This window comes from Balaenoptera ricei, chromosome 5, assembly GCF_028023285.1.
Source record: "Balaenoptera ricei isolate mBalRic1 chromosome 5, mBalRic1.hap2, whole genome shotgun sequence".
Taxonomy (NCBI): Eukaryota; Metazoa; Chordata; class Mammalia; order Artiodactyla; family Balaenopteridae; genus Balaenoptera; species Balaenoptera ricei.
Window position 1 is genome coordinate 106,711,202 of NC_082643.1, and position 21,089 is coordinate 106,732,290.

At 48.5% G+C, this 21,089-nt stretch overlaps 1 protein-coding gene across 1 annotated transcript in view; it reads right to left on the reverse strand.

Annotated features, from left to right (window-relative positions):
* CRMP1 (collapsin response mediator protein 1) overlaps nt 1-21,089 on the reverse strand; it is a 65,742-nt gene that overhangs the window by 8,263 nt on the left and 36,390 nt on the right. Inside the window, exons 5-11 of the mRNA XM_059923354.1 lie at nt 19,766-19,827; nt 17,767-17,847; nt 12,406-12,474; nt 10,987-11,107; nt 7,804-7,960; nt 4,795-4,936; nt 3,946-4,116 (exon numbers count right to left, since the gene is read on the reverse strand). Coding sequence (XP_059779337.1) covers nt 3,946-4,116; nt 4,795-4,936; nt 7,804-7,960; nt 10,987-11,107; nt 12,406-12,474; nt 17,767-17,847; nt 19,766-19,827 — 803 coding nt within the window. The remainder of the gene's footprint in view (nt 1-3,945; nt 4,117-4,794; nt 4,937-7,803; nt 7,961-10,986; nt 11,108-12,405; nt 12,475-17,766; nt 17,848-19,765; nt 19,828-21,089) is intronic.

Here is a 21,089-nt window from a genome sequence, read left to right on the forward strand (position 1 = left end):
TATAGATTAAATGAGAAAGAACTAATGTTTTTACTCTACTGAATGTTTTTAGCATAAAAGGACTTGCGCTTATGGAACTCTTTAGTTTTGATTGTTATTAGAAACAGGATTTTGATTTCCATTCTGTTTTTCAAAGTGCGCTTTAATTATCTTATAGAAAAGGTATCAATTCTTTATATTGATTTGGAATCAGCTGATGGATTCTCTTATTGTTTTTGATGGTTTTTAGGTGCATACTCAGGGCTTCGGGGAAACAATCATGTTGAATTTTTACAAACAGCTGCTAATACTATGCTTTAGACTCTTTGTGGCCGCTGCCTCCCAGGCCCCAGGCAGAAGATCTGTTTTCAGTTTTAACATGAGCTCATCTAACACTTCCTGAGTCACCCTGAAGTGACCCCGCTAGGCAGTAATTTACAATTTTGCTGAAGCCCAAATGTGGATTGTAAATACTGAAAGGCAGTGCAAGAAGCAAATCACTCACCTCCCAGTCAAAACTAGACGACTGCCCAACTCACTCAGCACAGCATGGTCTGTTAGTTGTCTTCTTAGTGGAAGGACACATTACACGCCACAGTGGCATTCCTCAATTGGGGAATTCTTATGAGGCTCAGGTTATATTACCCACAGATGTCACGGTCTATATTTCACAACTACATGGAGTTTTTGGCTGTTGTTGTTTGTTTAATTTTTCTATTTCTAGCCACGCCGCATGGCTTGCGGGATCTTAGTTCCCCGACCAGGGATCGAACCCGTGGCCTTGGCAGTGAGAGCACAGAGTCCTAACCACTGGACCGCCAGGCAAGTCCCACAACCACATAGAGTTTTAAAAGCTAATTGTTTCTTGCGTCTCCCTCCCACCCTCCCTATCCCACAGGGATATATGTACATGTATAGCTGATTCACATTGTTATAAAGCAGAAACTAACACACCATTGTAAAGCAATTATACTCCAATAAAGATGTTAAAAAAAATAAATAAAAGCTAATTGTTTCATTTCCTAAAGGTACTTATGAACAATGTAAAAACTCAAATAATACAAAAGACTATGATTTAAAAAACTGTTGTGTCTCCCATCCTGGAGCCCCAGTTCCCCAGTACCTCTCCCAGGAAGCAACTACTGTTCCTCAGTCTTTTATGTCCTATAAAAGATAGCCTGACACTGGCGAGTGGATAAGCATGGTATATGTTTATATCCATCAGTGGATGAATGTGGTTTATCCAAGCAGTGGAAGATTATTCAACCATAAAAAGGAATGGACTGATACCTACTACAGTGTGGATGGGCCTCCAAAACATGATACCAGGTAAAAAGGAACCAGAAACAAAAGGCCACATACTGTGTGATGCCATTTATAGGAAATGTCTCGAATAAACAAATCCAGAAAGAAAGCAGATTTGTGGTTGACAGGGGCCTGGGGAGGAGGAATGGAGAATAATTGCTGACGGGTATTGGGTTTCTTTCTGAGGGGATGAAAACGTTCTGGAATTAGTAGTGGTGATTGTACAACTTTCTCAATATACTAAACACACTACTGCATTGTACATTTTAAAATGGTGAAATTTATGTCATGTGAATTATATCTAAACATAAAGAGTGTAAAAAACCTAGGTAGTCTATGGATATACAAGCATGTATGTGACCTATGGTGTGATACTTCGAAGCAAATACTTTTCCCACGAAGATATGAAAGAATAAAAGTTGTGTTCTTTTTACAGAAAAGTAGATTTAAATTTTTAATCACCGATCAAGATATAAGAAAAGATTTTCATCGTCAAAAGGAAAGTAATGTTTTTAAAACTGAAAAAATAAAACCAACCTCTAAGAGCATTTTTCAATCCATGTTCTGAAAAACATTCATTTCCTGCACTATGTGAATTGCATTGCTTTAGACAGAGAAAATGGAACAGACAAAAACGCTGTGGGCAATTGGTCTCACGGCATCCTGAACTGTCCTCTTCTTATTATGAAAATCATTCAAATCTGGCTTGGGACAGAGAGGGCACGCTTTTCAAGTTTAACGAATCTGAAACATTCCTTCTCACATGGGTAATCTCAGGTATGTGACTTATTATTATGGGTTCAATTGTCCCCAAAAAGGTATGTTGAAGTCTTCACCCCCAGTACTTCAGAATGTGACTGTACTTGGAAATAGGGTCATTGCAGATGTAATTAGTTAAGATGAGGTCACACTGGGGTAGAGTGGGCGCTAAAGCCAATGACTGGTGTCCTTATAAGAAGATGATAAGACATAGGGAGACGGCCAGAGATGGGAGTGACGCATCTACAGACCAAGGATGGCCAGCGACACCAAAAGCCAGGAGGAGGGCACGGAACAGATTCTCTCCGCCTTCAGGGAAGCCCGGCCCTGCTGACACCTTGATTTCAGACTTCAGGCCTCCGGAACTGTGAGAAAATCAATTTCTGTTGTTTCAAGCCACCAGTTTGTGGTACTCTGTAACAGCAGCCCCAGGAAGCTAATACACGTATCTTCTCTCTGTCCATTTTCTTACTTATTAATAAATAATAACATACCTAACTTAGAAGGTTATTGTATTAAGTGAGATGATGCATGGAAAATGTAAGCACAGAGTAACTACAAGATAATATTTGATAATATTTGGAGTTTGATAACAATTGGAACCCCTGCTCCTTGACCCAGGCGTCCTCTTCTTCCCTGGACCACGGCGGCCTTGTGAGCTGACACCACTGGGGAGCAGCGTGCCTCTCCTGCCTTCCCAGACCCCACCTGGTCTGTGCACATCACCGCATCCATAGTAATTAAAACGGAGTCGTGTGTCGGCTGGGCGGTGAGTGTGGAGAAGAGCATACACCTTTCTCCAGGGGAGGCTACCTCAGGCTCATTTCCTCCTGACCTGTCTCCAGGGAGGGGGCTGAGGGAAGCCAGCCTGTCATCAGGGAGCTCTGGTTATTTTAAGAATGACCACTGGTTGATAAGCTGGACAGACCTCCCTGTCCCCAGGCCATGGGTCTTGCGGCCGAGGGGGACCTGGGGGCCACACTCATGAGCTACTACAAGTGGTCCTTGTCACTTTCTCTTGAGGCTTCCTCGTGCCTGGTGTTCTGTCCCCATGCACGTGGTCTCGCCCCTCACCAGCAAGTGACCACGGGGCTGGGGAATGGCAGCCGAGGGGGGTGAGGTCTCCCATCGCAGTGGTGCTGTGTGCACACGCTCTGCCTCCCAGCCCACGCCCTGTAACAGACTTTGGTGAACCAGGGACCAGGCTGAGGACTCTGTGTCTTGTGAGTGTGAACATTAATCTGGACCCAAGACCGCTGCTGACCATGCAGAGTGGGTCTGAAGCGAGCACTTAGGGAGGGAAAGATGTCCTACGTCTCTCTGCATCCTTAGAGGTTTGCTGGATGAGTGAAGAAATCAAGGGCATGTAAGACACAAAGGGCAGAGAAAACCCACACCCCTAGGCTTGGGGCTTGGAGCCCGGGAGAGTGTGCACGAGTCAGTCCAATCCTTTCCTTTGATGACTGCGAGCCCAGCCCCAAACTGAAGTAGGTTTCTGATATAGCAGATCAAACCCTCTCCAGCTTGATAACTAAATTGGAGAAAGAATCTTGGACCTTATACTTCCCCTCTCTGAGCCTGATGGCTTACTCCATGGAATTAGGAGCAGAGTCAGCTGTTTAAGAATGCATGCATCTGTAGATAGGAGCCCCAGAGAGAGAGAGAGAGAGAGAGAGACGTGGGAGAGACACATGCAAGAACAGCTTAGTTGAGCCTGCTCCAAACCCTTCTCCCCATCTCTCCAACTGGAGGAGAAATCTGAAAGACGGAGTCATGCCAGATATCAGATCACATTCTAGTTGGAAAATTCATAAGTCATTTTTAACCAGAGGCTTCTAAAATGATTGCAGAGCAAGAATTGCTCACCCAAGCCAGGAGTGTCACTAATAAACCGGGACTTACCGACTTGTGACTCTTGGCTGTTATGGTCTTCACCTTGTCAGGGTCCCAGATGACCACGTCGGCGTCCGAGCCCACGGCAATCCGCCCTTTTCTGGGGTACAGGTTAAAGATCTTGGCTGCATTCGTGCTGGTAACAGCAACAAACTGGTTCTCATCCATTTTGCCAGTTGCCTGAAGGCAAGATCCATTGGTGAAAAGAGCATCTCATAACAGGACCAGAAGGGGCAGACAGGCACAGATCTAAACCAGCCAACCAGAGTCCTTACAAGGACTCCGGAATTTTCTCCTCTCCCTGCTGAAACCAGGCCGCCCTGAAAGAGCGCCAGAGGCCTGGCTTCATCAGAGCGGAAACGTAATTAACCGTTCAGAGGTGTGATGACATTTCCACAATGGCCACCCTGACATCTGGTCAGTTTCATTGGGCCCAAGTTTAACAGAAAATAAAGATCTACCGTTTCAAGTGAGTGATCAAGGTGTGACCTGGGGCTTCCTTACGCAACAGGAAGCCTCCATACCTACTCTCAACCCCAAACCCGAACACACACACAGTTTACAAAGTCATCTTTACGTGGACTAAGATGTGGTTCAAAACAAAACAAAACATTTTCATCCTTAAAGACTAAAGGACAGCTGCTGTCACATCTGCAAATGCAAAGGACACCACAGGACTCGCGCTGCTTTCTTAAGGGTCACATGTTTTCCGTGCGCCCTCCTAGTGAGTTCTGCTTCTGCCTCAAAGTAGGAAGGGAATTTTAAGAACCAGAAGTGCATAATGCATGGCTTTGATGGGCAAGAGGGCCAGGAGGGGTGTTTCTAGAATATTCCAGGAGGGAGACAGCGCCGCCTTACCACTGCCTTGTCCCAGACCACGGTCATCCGCTCCTCTATCCCGTTGACGCCCTCAGGGATCAGAGTGAAGTTGTCCTTGCCCACTGCCTTCTGGGCAGTGCTGTAGGGACAGTGGCCGCTGCCTGTGACCTGCAGGTCTCCACTGGCAAAGACAGAACAGGGTGGGGTTCAGACACCCAGGGAGGCTGTGAAACTCAAACCCCACAGAGATCTGGGGCACATCACAGGCCTTACTGAGTGACACCGGAAGGCCCTGTGGCCTTTGGTGTCTTGCTGAAGACTGGAAAGAGGCCTGTGCATCGGGAGAGGGTTCTGTTTGAGTGTGGGCTCCAGCTGGTCCAGGTAAGGCTCTCCGGTCAGCCTCCTCCTCCTCCTGCCCTAAAACGCTCTGATCCTGGGCAGTGGGTCTGTTCTTTCACCCCCCAGAGAGAGCCCACAGGGCCTCAAGATGCTGCAGGCATCTGTGAGGAGAGACTTGCTGAGAACAGAAGATGCTAGAGGCCAACAGAGTGACTCTGCTTCCATGCATCTCACTAGACCCCTGAACAGCCCCTGATGCAATTTGACTTTGCAAATCCAACGGGTCTGCTTTTAAATCCCAGAACTGCCACCTCCTGGCCAGGCAAGTCACTCCTCTTTTCTTCATGTGTAAAATGGAAAAGAGAATGGAACCTTCCATCCCGGATCACCCTGAGGAGACAATGAGCTACTTGCCTGGCACACGGCAGGCGCCAAAGATGCTAACTCCCTGCTTCCCTCTCCATCCTCCACCTCTTCTCTTTAAAATCGAGTGCCCGGCGAATTTTATGTTATGTGAATTTTATCTCAAGGTTTAAAACTGAAGAAAAAATACTGAGTGGAGCCAATGAATGAATGGATGAGTGACTGAATGAACACATAAATAAGTGAGTGAATAAAACCCAGCCTCCAGCACGTGCCTGTGTGTTTCTCAGAGTCACGGATGTTCGTGCTGGAAGGATGGTCATGTTCCTGGCCTCGTGTCTCCGCCAGGTCACATGGGAAACCATAATGTGCTGACCTTGGTCTCCCTCTGTAAGGGTGTTGATGTAAGGCCTGGCTAATGTTTCTGTGCTGTGCCCGAAGGACAAAATGCTATTCATTGGTTGTAGCAAAGTGACACAAGCTCACTGGCTTTGCTTTTCTGTCACTCAGGCTTTGGAGAGAAAATACTCTGGGGCTGTATGATGAGCCCCTAACTGGCATCTGAATCAATGGAATAAGTGGAGTTTTATTTTGTGATTTTCAACGAGGGCAGAGGCCAGCCTCCATTTCGGGGCCCCAGGGCATGTTAGCAATCATGTAGACGTACAGAAATATATTTGGATGTGACATTCACTCATTTATTCAACAAAGGTGTGTTGCACACTTCCTGTGTCTGGCATGGTCTTAGGCAACGGGGATGCATCTATAAGCAGAAAGAGACAAATTCCTGTGTTCATTAACTGACATTCCAGTGCAGGGTGGGCGGGGGGCGGGAGTCAGAAACATACGGTCAGGAGAATGAGAGTTAGGGGAAGGTGGGGGGCGTGATGGGGTAGCGCTGGGACTGCCGTTTTTAAGAAGATGATCAGAACTATCTCACTGAGAAGAAATCTTCCAGCAAAGATCTGAAGTTGGCAGAGAGCAAACCGCAAGATGACGAAGAAAACAGTGCTAGGGAGGGGTAGGGTGAGTGCAAAGGCCCTGTGGCACCATCCTGCCTGGGGTCTATAGTTAGCGTGACAGCAGTGGGATGGACCGAGGGAGCCACGGGGAGAAGAGGACCAGGCGAGGTTAGTGAGGAGTGCGGGCAAGATCAGGCTCGGCCTTGAGGGACATTGTGGGGACTTGTGTTTCACTTTGAGAGGAAAGGACCCTGGAGGTCTCCTGGCAGAGGGCTGGCTTGGTCTGACTTATGTTTTAAAATACCTGAGCGTCTTTTGAGAACAGATTGTGATGTGATAAGGGTGTGGAAGGGGCAGTACGGAAATAGAGAGGCTTGTCAGGAGGTGAGAAATGATGGCCCTTGAGCCAGGATGGCTGTAGCCAAGGAGGCGAGAAGCAGCCAGATGCCAGGGCCTTTGGTCTGTGTCCTGCCATCTCCTGAGATGGGCAAGACTGTCGGAGCAGCAGCTTCATGGGGGAAGATGGGGGGTTTGTTTTGGACTTGGAGCTGCCCACCAGACATCGGGCTGCAGACGCCAGGTATGTCATGGGCTACTGCAGCATTTAGGGAAAAGGAGAACACACCCTCACCCCCTTACAGTTCCTTCTGATTAGAAGTCCCACCTTATTCTCGCCCCTCAGGGAAACTCTTATGCATCCCCTAGCTCTGGGCCTGATGTCACTTCCTCCAGAAAGCCTTCCAAGCTTGCATCTCCGCTTCCAGAGCAGCCTGCACACCTCACCGCTTAGCCTTCTCTCGTGGCCTTAAGTGTTCTTCCCTCACACTGGCTGATGGCAGAGAAGGGGTTAAAGTAGCTGTGCTCCTACTGTGTGCAGGAAGCAGAGTGTAATGCAGTGGCCGCTGTGAACCCTGAATTCCAGGCCTTTTACCTACGCTGTCTCACACCCACCTCTGCAGTAGGTACTGTATTCTCCCCACTTTGCCCAGGCGTCAACTGAGGCAGAGACATTACAGGTTATGTGACATGGCCAGGGTGACACAGCCAATCAGGGGTTGAGGCAGGATTAGGATCCTGGTCTCACATTCCTAATTCTGGGTGTTTCCCAATATACCACAGTGCCAGGCACACAGAGGTGCTTAAATACCGCTGAATGAACGGGAGGTGACCTATAAACATGAATGGAGCGGTTACTGACTCGAAGGCCCTCAGTCCTGCTGTAAACAACCCGGGGTTTTGCTCTGAGGTCTCTCGGGCAGCCAACCCAAGGCCCCTTCCCAAGTGTGTCTGAACCAGATCTGATTTCCTATCCTTCAACCCTCCGCTCCCAGAAGTCCTGCCCCCCTGCCCAGGCCCACGAGCCCGCCACCCCCGGGGCTCTCACCAGGCCAGCAGGGAGGTCAGGTAGTCGGGCGTGGTGGGGTCCGGGCTCAGGGGAGGGGAGGTCACGAAGGCCGCCGCCTTGGCCCAGTTCTTGCTCCAGTAATGCGTGCCATCCGTCCCCAGACTGGCAGCGATGGGTTCGCCAAAAACGAGGGGGCCTTGGGAGGCAAACACAAACACGCATGGTTGAGAGCCAATGGTCTCTCACGGGAGATGCGGGTGCAGGAAAGTAGAATCTCGAGGCCGGAGAATGAGACTGGGGATAAATCGCCCATCCTTCCCCCAGGCTTCACCACACACACAGCCCCCCCAGAGCCCCAGCTCCTCGGCCACCAGGCACTCAGCACCCCGCTGTCCTGCTCAGCAACCTTTTGGACTGTGAATGCTTTTAGCATTTGGATTTGACTATTTTTATCTCTTTTTACGATGCTCAGCCAAAGCACAGAGACCTGACGTGCTGTCTCGGTTTGGATTCTGCCAAAAGCAGATCTTCAAATGAAAAATCGAGTTCAAGAGTTTTATTCGGAGGTGATTCCAGGAAACAAGTCGGTGGGGATTGAGGAAGTGACATAAGGCAGAGAGAGAAGCCAAGGAAAGATGAGTTATCACCGAATCGTGGCCTTGGGCACGCGCAGCTCAGTGCAATGGGGACCCCGGCAGCCTCAGAGCCATCCCACCCCACAGGGGCCAAGGGGCCAGGACGTGCGGCCACCAACCCACTACTGGAGGGCTCCTTTCTGAGCATTCACTTTGCCGAAAATCCAGCTTGCCTTCCAGGGAGTGGGCCAGAGGTGTTTCTGCCAGAACAAAAGCCCAGGGGCAAAGTCTCAGGCTTCCCAGTGAGAATCCCCGCAGCAGAGAAAGTGCCAAGGGGACGACGTGGGCCCAGGGTTCTGTGGCATCAGCCCGAGGTCACCCTGCTGGCAAGCGGGAGGCAGGCTTTGGGCTCCAGCAGCCTGGCTCTGGGACGGCGACTCCCAACAGCACAGCGGTGCTGGGACTGCTCTGGACGGTTCTGCCCAAGACAGCGGCCACCAGCCTCACGTGGCCCTGGAGCGCAGGAAACAGGGCTAACGCGACTGAGGAACCAACTTCAAAATTGTACTTAACTTTACTTAAATTGAAATAGCCATGAGAGGGTGGAGGTCACTTTATTTCTCGGCAGCTGCAGGACCTGCAGGCTTAGCTCCCCGGCATGCTTACCGCTGCTTCCAGATTCTTGTTACCTGTCTGAGCGGCAGTTTCCTCATCTTTAACCTGGGGCTGGTCCTCAGCAAGCTGTGCTAACCTAGATCACTCTCTGTACAATGCCTCTACTCATCAGCTTGCCCTTAAAAATACTAAAACTGGGCTTCCCTGGTGGCGCAGTGGTTGAGAATCTGCCTGCCAATGCAGGGGACGCGGGTTCGAGCCCTGGTCTGGGAAGATCCCACATGCCGCGGAGCAACTGGGCCCGTGAGCCACAATTACTGAGCCTGCGCGTCTGGAGCCTGTGCTCCGCAACAAGAGAGGCCGCGACAGTGAGAGGCCCGCGCACCGCGATGAAGAGTGGCCCCCACTTGCCGCAACTAGAGAAAGCCCACGCACAGAAACGAAGACCCAACACAGCCAAAAATAAATAAATAAATAAATAAATAAATAAAATATTAAAAAACAAAACAAAAAAACAAAACAAAAAAAACCCCACTGTGTTTGTGGTATTTAAAAAAAAAATACTAAAACTAGGTATTTGGGGTTCAACGCTGCTCTGTCCCACACGGAAACCACCAGCCACATGTGGCTTTCAGGCATTTGGTCTGTGTCGAGATGTGCTGTAAGGGTGAAATACACACTGGATTTCGAGGACAGTACAGAAAAATAATGCAAAATATCTTAATCCATTTATACTGATTACACGTGGAATGAATATTTTGGATATATTAGGTAAAATAAAATACACAATTAAAGATTTTTAAGAATACAGCCACTTACACTTCCCACGAAGGGTTCCTGTAAGAAAGGAGGAGCATCCTGCATGCAGAGGGTGGTGGAGGCAGCCAGGGCTGTGCCGCTGTTGTGGATTTCCACCCGGCTGCCCCCTCCGACCCAGAGCTCCCGGTCAACCTCATACGACTCCCAGAAAGCAGACGGGTGGACCTTGTCCGGGTGGTGAACATTCTTGGTGAATGTCCACAGGACGAAAGGATTCTAGCGACTGTCTTCGTGTGACGTGTGCTACCCCCTCTGTCATTCTCTCTCTCTCTCACCCTGAGTTAGGGAAGGAAGGCTGCTTTGGGCAACCTTCATTCTCTATCTGGTGGGTGTTGGGGACTGTGGGCCTCAGTCAAGAAGGCCTGGGGACCGCACTCGGGTGGCTCCTCTGAGTCTCCTGGGGAATGGACACCACACAGGTCAGAGCCGCTCAGAGCACCAGTGGCTCCTGTGCCCCAGGGTCCTCAGGAGCCCTCGGGACCCACCAAGGACTTGGCTGGAACTTCACATCTGTGAGCCCATCGGGTCCATTTGAGATGAAGCAACAGTAGCTCAGAGAGGTTAAGTAGTGCGTCCAAGTCTTAGAGCTGGAGGCTGCCTTCCTGCCACACTCCCTTGATGTCCAGCACGGGGCTGTCCCCAGACCCTCTGGCTCTGGAAAAACACCTTCCCCCTTCCCACCCTGCAGCTGAGACTCTGTGTGGGCCCCACGGTGGAGCCTGGGTGCAGGCACCCACTAAGAGGCCCTAGATAGGGGACCCAGGATGAAGGGCCCAGAGAGAGGACCAGAAAGAGGGTGGGCAGGAACCAAGAGCTGGTGCAGCCCTGGCTCCATCACTTCTTTGATGTAAAACCCAGGGGAGAACTTGGAACTCTTCACAGATCTTTAAAATACATGGTCTCATGTGACCCACAAGGAGGGGATAATTACCTTAGCTACAAATGGGGAAACCGAAGCTCAGACCACTTACCCAAGGTCACACCCGGGGCCCATGGCATCCCAGGAATCAAACCTAAAAATGACTGCACGTCTTGTGCCTGCCCACCATCCCAAGCTCCCTTTTCAACCTGGCCTACAGGGCCCAGGCTGCAGGCAACTGGCAGAATGTCTCTGCCCTGGGGAGTGGCTCTGTCAGTGAACTTGAGCCTGCTGGACATGCCCCTTCCTCACGCCGCAGCTTCCCGCAGGAGGCCCATGCACTGGGCCGCGTACCTTTCTTCCTGGCCAGGGTGATGATGTCCGCTGCGCTCTTGCTCATCACCTTGGTGATGTACACAGGGCAGTTGATCCGACCCGCGATGGTGATGGCTCGGAACACGGCCTCGGCCTCCAGCTGCGGACACAGCAAATACATGGGTCACAGGAGGGAGAGGTGGGAGGCACCACCCACCCTGAGTTCCTAGGGCTCTCCCTGATCAGGCGCCTTTGATTCTCCTTAAGTGTGGTCAGAGGGAAATCTACTGCATCAAGAGAGGAAAATACTGTAGATTTTTCAAAAGGAAGGACAAACTAAGAATGTATTTGGCTAGAGGGTTGGAAGGCAGAATTATGTTTTTCACTTGCTTGGAAGTATTCTGCACGCTCTGTTAGGAGATCGCCTCGGCAGTAGAGTCATCAAAAGGCCCATAAGGTGGTTGGTTACTTATAAAATGCCTGACAGCAGGGAACACACGTGTCCAACATGCATTCCTTCCTTCATCTGTTCAATAACCAAGTGAAACCACCTGCTGTTGGGTTTGGTCTCTGCCCCCGCTAGAGCAAACAAAAGGACCAGTGATGTATTGTTTTAATTTCCAGTCTGCCGTGCCGCTAGTGGCTGGCAGGCAGCCCAAGCCGCAGCCGCGTGCCAGGGGTCCAGCCACACCCACAAGGGTCCCCAGGCTGCTCACATGCCTGGAGGCGGTGGCCACGTCCATGTGCTATAAGGGTTTGTAGACACTGTCTCAGGTCTGTCCTGGTCTCACCAGGGACCGGGAACCCAGCTCGTGGGCGTGGAGCTCACGTCTGGAGCACTGGGCCCGATTAGGAGCCTTCGGGGAAGGAGTCTGTGTACTCGTGTGTTGTGTCCCATGTCCTGCACAGGCCGGCCTAGAGCGGAGGTCCGGGAAGACTACTAATGATCTGATGAGACACCAGAAAATACTGGACGTCCATCCTGTTCCATGCCCAACCTGCTTGCCTTCCCTCTGTCCCCCCACCCCCCGTGTCCCGCCACACATGTGCCGTATCACTCCCAGGGGATTCGTCCCTTGTCGAGTCTTAGAGCACAGCGGACAGGAGGTCCGTGCAAGGGCAGTTGTTTTGAAGTCCTCTGCCTGGGACGTGGGGCTCCACTTTCCTGTCATCAAATACACCTTGTCCTCAGTAGGGATTCTGAAGTGTCCATGGGACCATGGTGTGAAGTTCCTAGGCCCTGGGAGAGGCAGAGCCTTTCCCGGCTCCTCTGATCGACCTGCAGGCCCCATGGTTCCCCAGCCCGAGGGCAGACCCGGAGAGGACCACACGTGCTGGGATGCTCATGTAGGGGAAATGAGACGGAGACGGGGGCTCTAGCCGGGCTGTTCCAGCTGGAACAGCATCGGGGTGAGCTCTCAGCTATGTCAGGGTCACACCCAGTGGAGGCTCCTTTACCTCTTCAGGTCTGCTCAGAGCATGGCCCTCAGGACCCGTGATGCCCATCTCTAAGATCCGCTTTTGTTCCTACAAGACAAGAACGAATGAGTCAGTGATTACAGAATGTCAGAGCCGGGAGAGGCCAATCCTCCAGCCCCGTTAGACAGAGGGGGCAGCTGAGTCCAGGAGCGGGAGTGGTCTGCATGGGGCCTAACGGGCTGCGGCGATCCACAGCTTCTTTGCTCCCTCCACTACCCCTGCCCACCGTCCCCCTTTGCAACCCTGGATATCCCCATCCACACCTGCTCTATTCAACACCACGGGACCAGTGAGAGGAAGTAGGGTTATACGAAATTAGCCTTAAAGACCACCCAGCGCTCTTCCAACTTCCAAGTCTCTGCTGCAGGGTAAGAGAGAAGGAAGATGGGTGGTGTTTGGGTATGACATGGATGCAGAAATCAACCTGGGCATCCAGCTCCAGAACCGATCGTCTCTGTCGGTTCTGAGCCTCAAGGTTCTCTTTTTTTTTTTAATTGAAGTGTAGTTGATCTACAATGTTGTGTTAGTTTCAGGTGTACAGCAAAGTGATTCAGTTATATACACACACACATATATATATTCCTTTCAGATTTTTTTCCCTTACAGGTTTACAAAATATTGAGTAGTTTCCTGTGCTATACAGTTGGTCCTTGTTGGTTATCTATTTTATATATAGTAGTGTGTATATGTTAATCCCAAACCTCCTAATTTATCCCTCCTCCCCTTCTTCTTCGGTAAACGTAAGTTTGTTTTCTGTCTGTGAGTCTGTTTCTGTTTTGTAAATAAGTTCATTTGTATCATTTTTTTAGATTCCACATTTATGCAATATCACATATTTGTCTCTGTCTGGCTTACTTCACTCAGTATGATAATCTCTAGGTCCATCCATGTTGCTGCAAATGGCATTATTTCATTAATCTTCTCTTCTTTACATTGGAAACAACAGCACCTACACACTGGAGTTGCTATAATACATCACTGAGGTGGCAGATGTGAAATGCTCGCACGATACCTGGTGTATAGTAAGGGCTCGTTGATGGTCAGCAGCTCTCATTTTCTCTACTGTAGTTTCCTCTTCCTGGTACCTGTCTTTCTAGCAGGAAAACTCTACCTCAAGCTTATCATATAAATGAAACGGTTCCCTGAGCTAATAGCCCAGATGCAAATCTATTTGCTCCAAGGCTCCAAGGTGCCCCCTCCTTAGGAATACTGTAATATCTCAAAACTAATATTTTTACATTGCCCAGGTGTCAGCTGTGCGGCTAATTTTAACTTCCACAGTTTCTGTATCATCATTCTGGAACACAGCCCTACGAGGAGCCCCAGGCCCTATCAACAATAAAAAAATCATAATTTCAACTGTGCATCTATGGTTATCAAGCTCGAGTTTATTATAAGAACATAAGCTGGAAACAATTTCAAGATCTAACAGCTGGGGTGGATTTAAGTAAAGAATGAAATGATGTCAGCTATTGAAGATGGTGTTTACAAGGCATTTTTGTAAACTGTTTACAACAAGATTTATGACATGGAGACATCCCTCTGGAAGACTATTTAAATGTCAGTTACTATTTCTGTTGGAAGGAAGGAGAAAAAGGGAGGGAGGACAAAAGATGATGTAAGGGGGGAAAAACACAGATCACAAAAGACTAGAGTAGGGTTTCTAGTTAAAAATCATGGGCTGAGCACACACATTATTTTTACTCCATCCTGAAACTCTGCTAAAGTGACAGAAATGGTACACAAGAACCAAGAGAATGCAGAGAAGATAACAGAAACAAAATTTTGGAAGCTGGGAAACAGATGTACAAAAGGTAACAGATTTATTGGAGCTGAGAAAACTCAATCTTAAGTTGGCAGCGAGGAAAGCTAAGAATTCCCTGATGTACAGCTTAAGAAATGGGGACTCCAAACTCAACTTTTCACACACATTTGGTGGGATATAGGTTGGTACACCCTGGAAAACAGGGTAGCAGTAACTGTAAGACCTGAATATGTGCACACCCACGACCCAGAAATCCCGCTCCTATGTACTTACCAACAGAAATGGGAACATATGTTTAACAAAAGACTGAACAAGAATGTTTAAGGAAGCTTTATACACCGTAGTCCTAAATTTGAAACTATCCAAACATCTATCAACTGAAGAACAAATTGTGACCTATCCCTGCCGTGGAATTCTACACCATGATGACAAAGAGAATACTATTGCTTCAGGTAACAAGAGGGATGAATCTCACAAATCTAGTTTTGGTCAAAAGAAGCCAGATGTAAAAGAGTACCTACTGTGTGGTTTCATGTTTATGAAGTTCAAAACCAGGCAAACCTAAGATACATGTGTTGGGCAGCTTCTAAGAGGCTCCCAGTGAGCCTGCCTCTGCTTGCACGTGGGCTGGACCTGGCACCTTGCTTCCAACGAGCAGAACACGAGGAAAGAGATGGGATGTCATTTCTGAGGTTAGGTTACAAAGGGACTCCCACTTCTCCCTTGCTCACCCTCTCTTGCTCTCTCACTTGGAAGGAAGCAGGTCACCATGCTGTAGCTACCCATGTGGCAGAGAACCGAGGGGGCCTCTGTCTAACAGCCAGCAAAGAATAAAGGACAACAGTCCGATAGCTTGCAAGGAACTGAATCCTAGAAGCAACCCTCTGAGTGGGAATCCTGCAACCCTCTGGAAGGGAATCCTGCCCCAGACCAGCCCTGAGACGACTGCAGCCCTGCCTGACACCTTCACTGCAGTCAGTGAGAGACCCTGAGCCCGAAAACCCAGCCAAGCCACATCTGATCGCCGGACCCACAGGACCATGATGTAGAAAACGTTTTTTGTTTGACAATGCTAAATTTAGGGGGTAATTTGTTATGCAGCCACAGAGAACTGAAACAGATTTTGGTATTCAGAAGTAGGGTGCTGCCATAGCAATTAACTAAAAATGTGGGAGTGGCTTTGGGACCGGGCAGTGAATGGAGGCTGGAAGAATTTCAAGGCATGTGTTAGAGAAAGCTAGTCTGAAATGGACTCTTAGTAGAAATATGGACTTTGAGGACCTTGCTAGCGAGAGCTCGAAAGGAAATGAAGCGTCTGTTATTGAAAACTGGAGGAAGGGGAATCTTGTTATGTAGTAGCAGAAAGCTTGGCAACACTGTCACCTGCAGTGATGTGGAAAGGGGCAAATGTGTCTAATGAACTCAGGGATCTAGCTGAGGACAGTCCCCAGCAAATTGTCAAGGTACCGCCTGGCTTCTTCTTGCTGCTCATAGTAAATAGTAAAATGTGAGAGGGACAGATAATTGAGGGTGTGCCCATAGATCCTCTCAATCAAATTAAGGCCTCTAGGAAACTCAAGGATGTACCTCTTGGCTGTCTGACCAGGAGGAGGAGGGCTTATTGAAAAGAAATCTGTGGGTGCCTTTTGTCTAATGGGGTGAATTACAGTGAGATTCAGAGGAGGCCCACAAAGGTTTTGGGAGGATTATCTTAGCAAAACACCCACAGCCTGGACTGGACGGGATAAGACATACAAAATGAATGGAGGCAGTTGGACTCCTAAAATTCCACTATGCAGGAAGCAGGCTGAGAAAATTCCTCAGCTGCAAGCATGGGCTACCTTTCATGAAAAGGAAGGATGGAGCCAATAGCCCAGAAGGTGGAGCCAAGAGCCATGGAGGATTATTCTCAGGCTTCAAGACCTAATCAAGGAACTGCCAACATTTGTCTAACTGGATTTCAGAACTGCTATGGACCAATGACTCCTGGTGTTTTCCATTGTCCCTTTTTCAATAGGAATGCCCACCCCACCACTATATGTCATGTGTTGAGTGTGGGGGGGGGGGGGGAGGGAGATAACTTGCCTATTTTCTTCAAAGACCTACAGATTGTAGGGACTAAACCCAAGAAGCCTCATCCACACCTAGACCTGGCTTAGATGATTCCAGTCTTTGATGGTGTAATGAGGTGAGAGTTTGGAGGACCCTGGAAAGGAATGAATGTGTTTTGCGTGTGAGAGGGTCATCAGTCACTGGGGGCCAGAGGAGAGACTGGCAGACAACCTCTGATACGGTTCCCAGTGATCCTCACTTCCCGGCATTCATTCCTTTGTACAATCCCATCTTTTGGGGTGAGGGCTGGATTTAGTGACTTCTTGCCAATGACCAGAATACTGCTGTGTGATGGTACTGAGTTGTTCTTTTTTATTTTGAATTTGAAAGAATTTCAATTTTACAGAAAAACTGCAAGAACACAAATAATAAGAAATAAAGACAATAGCTAACCTTAATAGTGAAGCTTCAGATCTCATGCCCTTAACCGTCATGTTGCAATTCCACTGGGCTTTGGAACCAGATGGAACTGTATTCACACCCTGGCTCCGATGCCCCATGTAACAGTGAGTAAGTTATTACTGTCTGAGCCTCAGTTTCCCTACCTATGAAATGAGGATGTACATACTCCTTAACATCACGCACGGCATTGACTACTTTCATTGGATGCATCCAAATCTTCCATATACCTGATCTTGATTTGTGGCATCATGATCAGCCCTGCACACAGACCAAGCAGCCATTCTTGACTTCCTCCTCTTCTTCCCCCATCCAATCAATCGATGAGTCCTGTAGATTGTGCACCTTCCCTAGCATATTCTTGCCTCTTCCACCTCCCCTCTGTCTCCTCTCTTCATTTCCTATGAGAATTGCTGGAGTAAAACCTAGCTGACTTTATTCTATTCCTATCAAATTATCCACCCTATGGCCAGAATGATCAAAATGGGTTCACGTCTCACACTACCCAAAACTTCTGAATGGTTACAGCCTGTTACATGTCCGACATTGATCTACACATACACGATATCATTTAATCCTCACAACCACACTGCGAGGCAGATGCTTCTAAATGAAGCACAGGAGCCTTCGTGGGGTAGAGTTCCTTGCCCAATGTCAGGAGGCCAGACTGGAACACCTGCTCCCAGCCTGAGCTCTGTCCATTGTCCCTGCTCTCAAGTCGTGCAGGATGATGAGCAACCCCAGCTTCCAAGCATTTTCTTTCAGATCCTTATTTGTTGCTCATGCAAACCCACCATGGTTCACAGGGCAGTAATATTACCCCCATTGTACAGGTGAGAAAATCGAGATTCTCAAGGAGGAGGCAATCATGACCTGCCAAAGGCCACGCTGCAGATAGTGTGTGCGTGCCTCACACCTGGAGTGTCTGACGTGCCATCCGGTACTTGGCTTGACCCTTCACTGCCTAGTGACCTGGCTGATCAATGCCTCCACCCCCCTTTTCTCATATCCTTCACAAGGAGAAGGAGACTGAGGTGGAAGGGGTGGAAACTCACACCACTCACCTGAGCTATCAAATCTCCATTTTCTGCGTGGACCAAGATCACAGCTCCCAGCCCCTTAAGGAAGGTGAAGGCTTCGTAGAGCTAAGGAGGGATAAAGGGGGGTTGGGGTGAGATAAAAATATCACAGCACGAGCGTTTGCAAAGCCTGCTCTTACGACTAACACACGGTCAGCCGCCTGCCAGGGATGCTCCATCCACATCAATGGAATGCGTCGCTCAACCAGTAAGAACTGGAAAAGGTTTCCCGTTGACCCTGACACCCTCCAGATCCAAAAGCAGACAGTCTGGGTTGGGGAGAGGCGCATAACTGATAAAAGTGACACCAAGGCGTGATTGTATCCATGATTATACCCACGCGAGCCTTTGCTTTCTTTGTGGCTTTGCTCCTCTGGAGCGTGACGTTGTTAATGGTGACAACTGCAGCTGAGAAGCTGTTTTCAGTTTTACTGAAATTGTATAACTAAACCTGCTAAGCCTGTACTGTAGCCACCACCAATCACAGGGCATGTGTACATCTTTACAAAAATTCCAACCCCTGTCATTTTATAGACCAACTGGGGTAGAGAGACCAAGTCCTCTAATAACTTTAATACTCAGATGACATACATCCTGCCAAGCATCACCTTATTTCGCCAATCCAGGCCCTGTCCACTGTCCAGTGCCCTCTTCCCACCTGTAAAGGATCTGCAATCAGACATTTGCACCAGGTGAGGACCAAAGCCACATGTTCCGTCCCCAGGGACTCCTGAATCTCAACTTTGTCCTCCTTACATACAAGATAACACCTCCCTCGCCCAGGATGTGTGCTTTTAGTTGTAGACAGCAGGTGGGGGAGGCACTTGGAGGCATGAAGCACTTTTGAAGACACACACCCAAAGTCTGCTCAACTCCGTCTCTAACTAGGGCTTCAGTGAAACAGACATTAGAATGAAACAGGTGAAAATTTCAATTACACTAGAGAGACACACGTTATTTTTTCCATGAAACGGAACAAACTTTCAGCCTTTTGGTTTCCAGGCCATCTTGGGGTAAGTTATATTATGTAACTCCAAGTGTCTATTTTGAAAGGTAAGACATGGGTGCTTCTTCCATTGCACATGAGACCCCATGGGGATAATGAAAACCAGCTTATTAACACTCGTATGGCACCTGCTGTGTGCCAGGCACTGCCCTAGAGCTTTACTTGTATTAAATCACTTAATTCTCCGACACCCTCTCTGAGGCAAGTGCCATGAAGGGCCTAAAGCACAGAGAGGTTAGGAAATCTGCTCCAGGCTGCACAGCAAAGTCAGGGCTTGCTGCCAAGCAGTCTGGCTCCAGCAGCCATGCCCTTTGCCACCGCACAGTCCCACCTTTTTAACAAGCAGAGGGCAGGGCAATAATAACAAAACCAAACCAAGAGTCCCAGTGGTGTAAGAAGGCCAGGTGCCCGACAAATTGTACCCCCTACACCTGTACTCCTTAGACCACCTTCTTCCTTGACTCATCTCACCCACAGAACAGTTGTTTGAGGTTGGCAGGGCCAGAGATGCTCACGTTGTATAGATGAGAAAACTGAGAAAGGACATGACTTGCAATTGGCTGGAGGGACAGCCAGGGCTCTCCTCCAGGTCAGAGCTAAGGTAATGGTCCCCAAACTCGCTTGAGCCCCAGAATCAACTGCAGAGCTTTCAGAAAGTACAGACTCCTGAACCTTACCCGCGAGCGTATGTGATGGAATATAAGAGTCTGTGTATTTAGTGAGCTCTTTAGATGAGGCTGAAGATGAGCCGAGTTTGGGAACCACCAAGCAGGGCATCCCTGCTCCACGCCACTCTTACAGGCAGAAAGAAATGCAGGTCCAGGGAAGGGCGATGACTGACAGTTCAGTGTCAGAACCAGGACTTGAACCCAAAGCCCTCCCTGGCCTGCTCTGACATCTCCCCTGCCCTGTGCTGCTTTGCCTGACAAGGCAGGCCCATTCCTGCCCAAGGGAGGTGGGGAGTGTGCAAGGACCTACCTGGCTGTCGGACATTTGGTAGAGATCCTTATAGGCCATGTAGACTTGGAAGGAATTGACACCTGTTTCAAGATAAAAAAGAGAGTAGAAAAATGCTTTTAAGAAGAAAGGACATGTCTTTCCAGTAAATCGATAAGCATTGCACAGGGTGGTAACAACCAAGACAGAAGGGTGCCATCAGAGTTCACAGCAGGGGCACCTAAGCCAGCCTGGGGGTGTGGGTGAGGGTCTAAGGAGGCCTCCAGGGAAGGTGACATGTCAGCTGAGTCTGAAGGAGAAGGAAGAGGAGGGGGGAAAGGAAGAAGGGGAGGGGGAGGAGCCGGGGGAAGGCAATTATCTGGGCTGAGAGGGATGGGTATGCATGGCGTGGACAGTGCGGAGGATAAAAAGACATTAGGTATGCGGGTACGAGAAAGTGTCCTGTGGCTGAAGCAAAAAGGAGCATGTGCTTTAAAAAAAAAAAATCACTTTTTTTTATTATGGTAAAATACACATAACAAAATTTACCATCATAACCGTTTTTAAAGTGTACAATTCGGTGGCATTTACAGCATTCACAACATTGTACAGCCATCACTACTATCTAGTAGAACATGTGCTTTTAAAGCAAGGGAATGACACGATCAGACTTTGTCTCAGAAGGACAGTTCTGGAAGGAGGATGGGTGTGCAGAACAGCAGGGAGAAATGGAGAAACAGAGTTGGAGGATGCTGAAAGCAAAAGAGACGGGTGGGCTGAGGCTCTGAGCGGGAGGATGCAAAAAGGCTGAGATGACAGGACTTATTGTGCAGCCAGCGGGGAGCAGAGGAGGTGGGGGGAGGACTGTTTCTTAATATGCCTTCAAGTGATTGAGGACGGGAACCACATCTTATATATTATTTCATCTTGCACATCCACAGCATGTGCTGTGCCATTAATATTTGTTGATGGAATCAGGAATCCTTTGGATAAGAAAAAGAAGAAATTCAGGCAAAAGTACTAAACAGGATTGAGACTTCTTTTTTACTAAGCAACAGTGAAGACAAGCCAAAAATCATTTCTGGTCTAGAAAACCTTGGCAACAAAAATTTCTTTTCCCAAAAGATTAAGAAAAATTAAAAGAAAAAATAGTATTCAGAGATTAACATAAAAGTATCAATCTCTCTTTAATCAAGTATACTTAAATACAAAAACAAAAACCCAGTTATATACACAGACATAGAAGAACAATCAGTGGGTAAACAGGTAAAGCCATAGTGAGAGGTAAATTCATAGCCTTAAATGCTTCATTATTTTTTGAAGGAGAGGGGGAGCATACATCAACTGAGTAAGCTTCTATGATAAG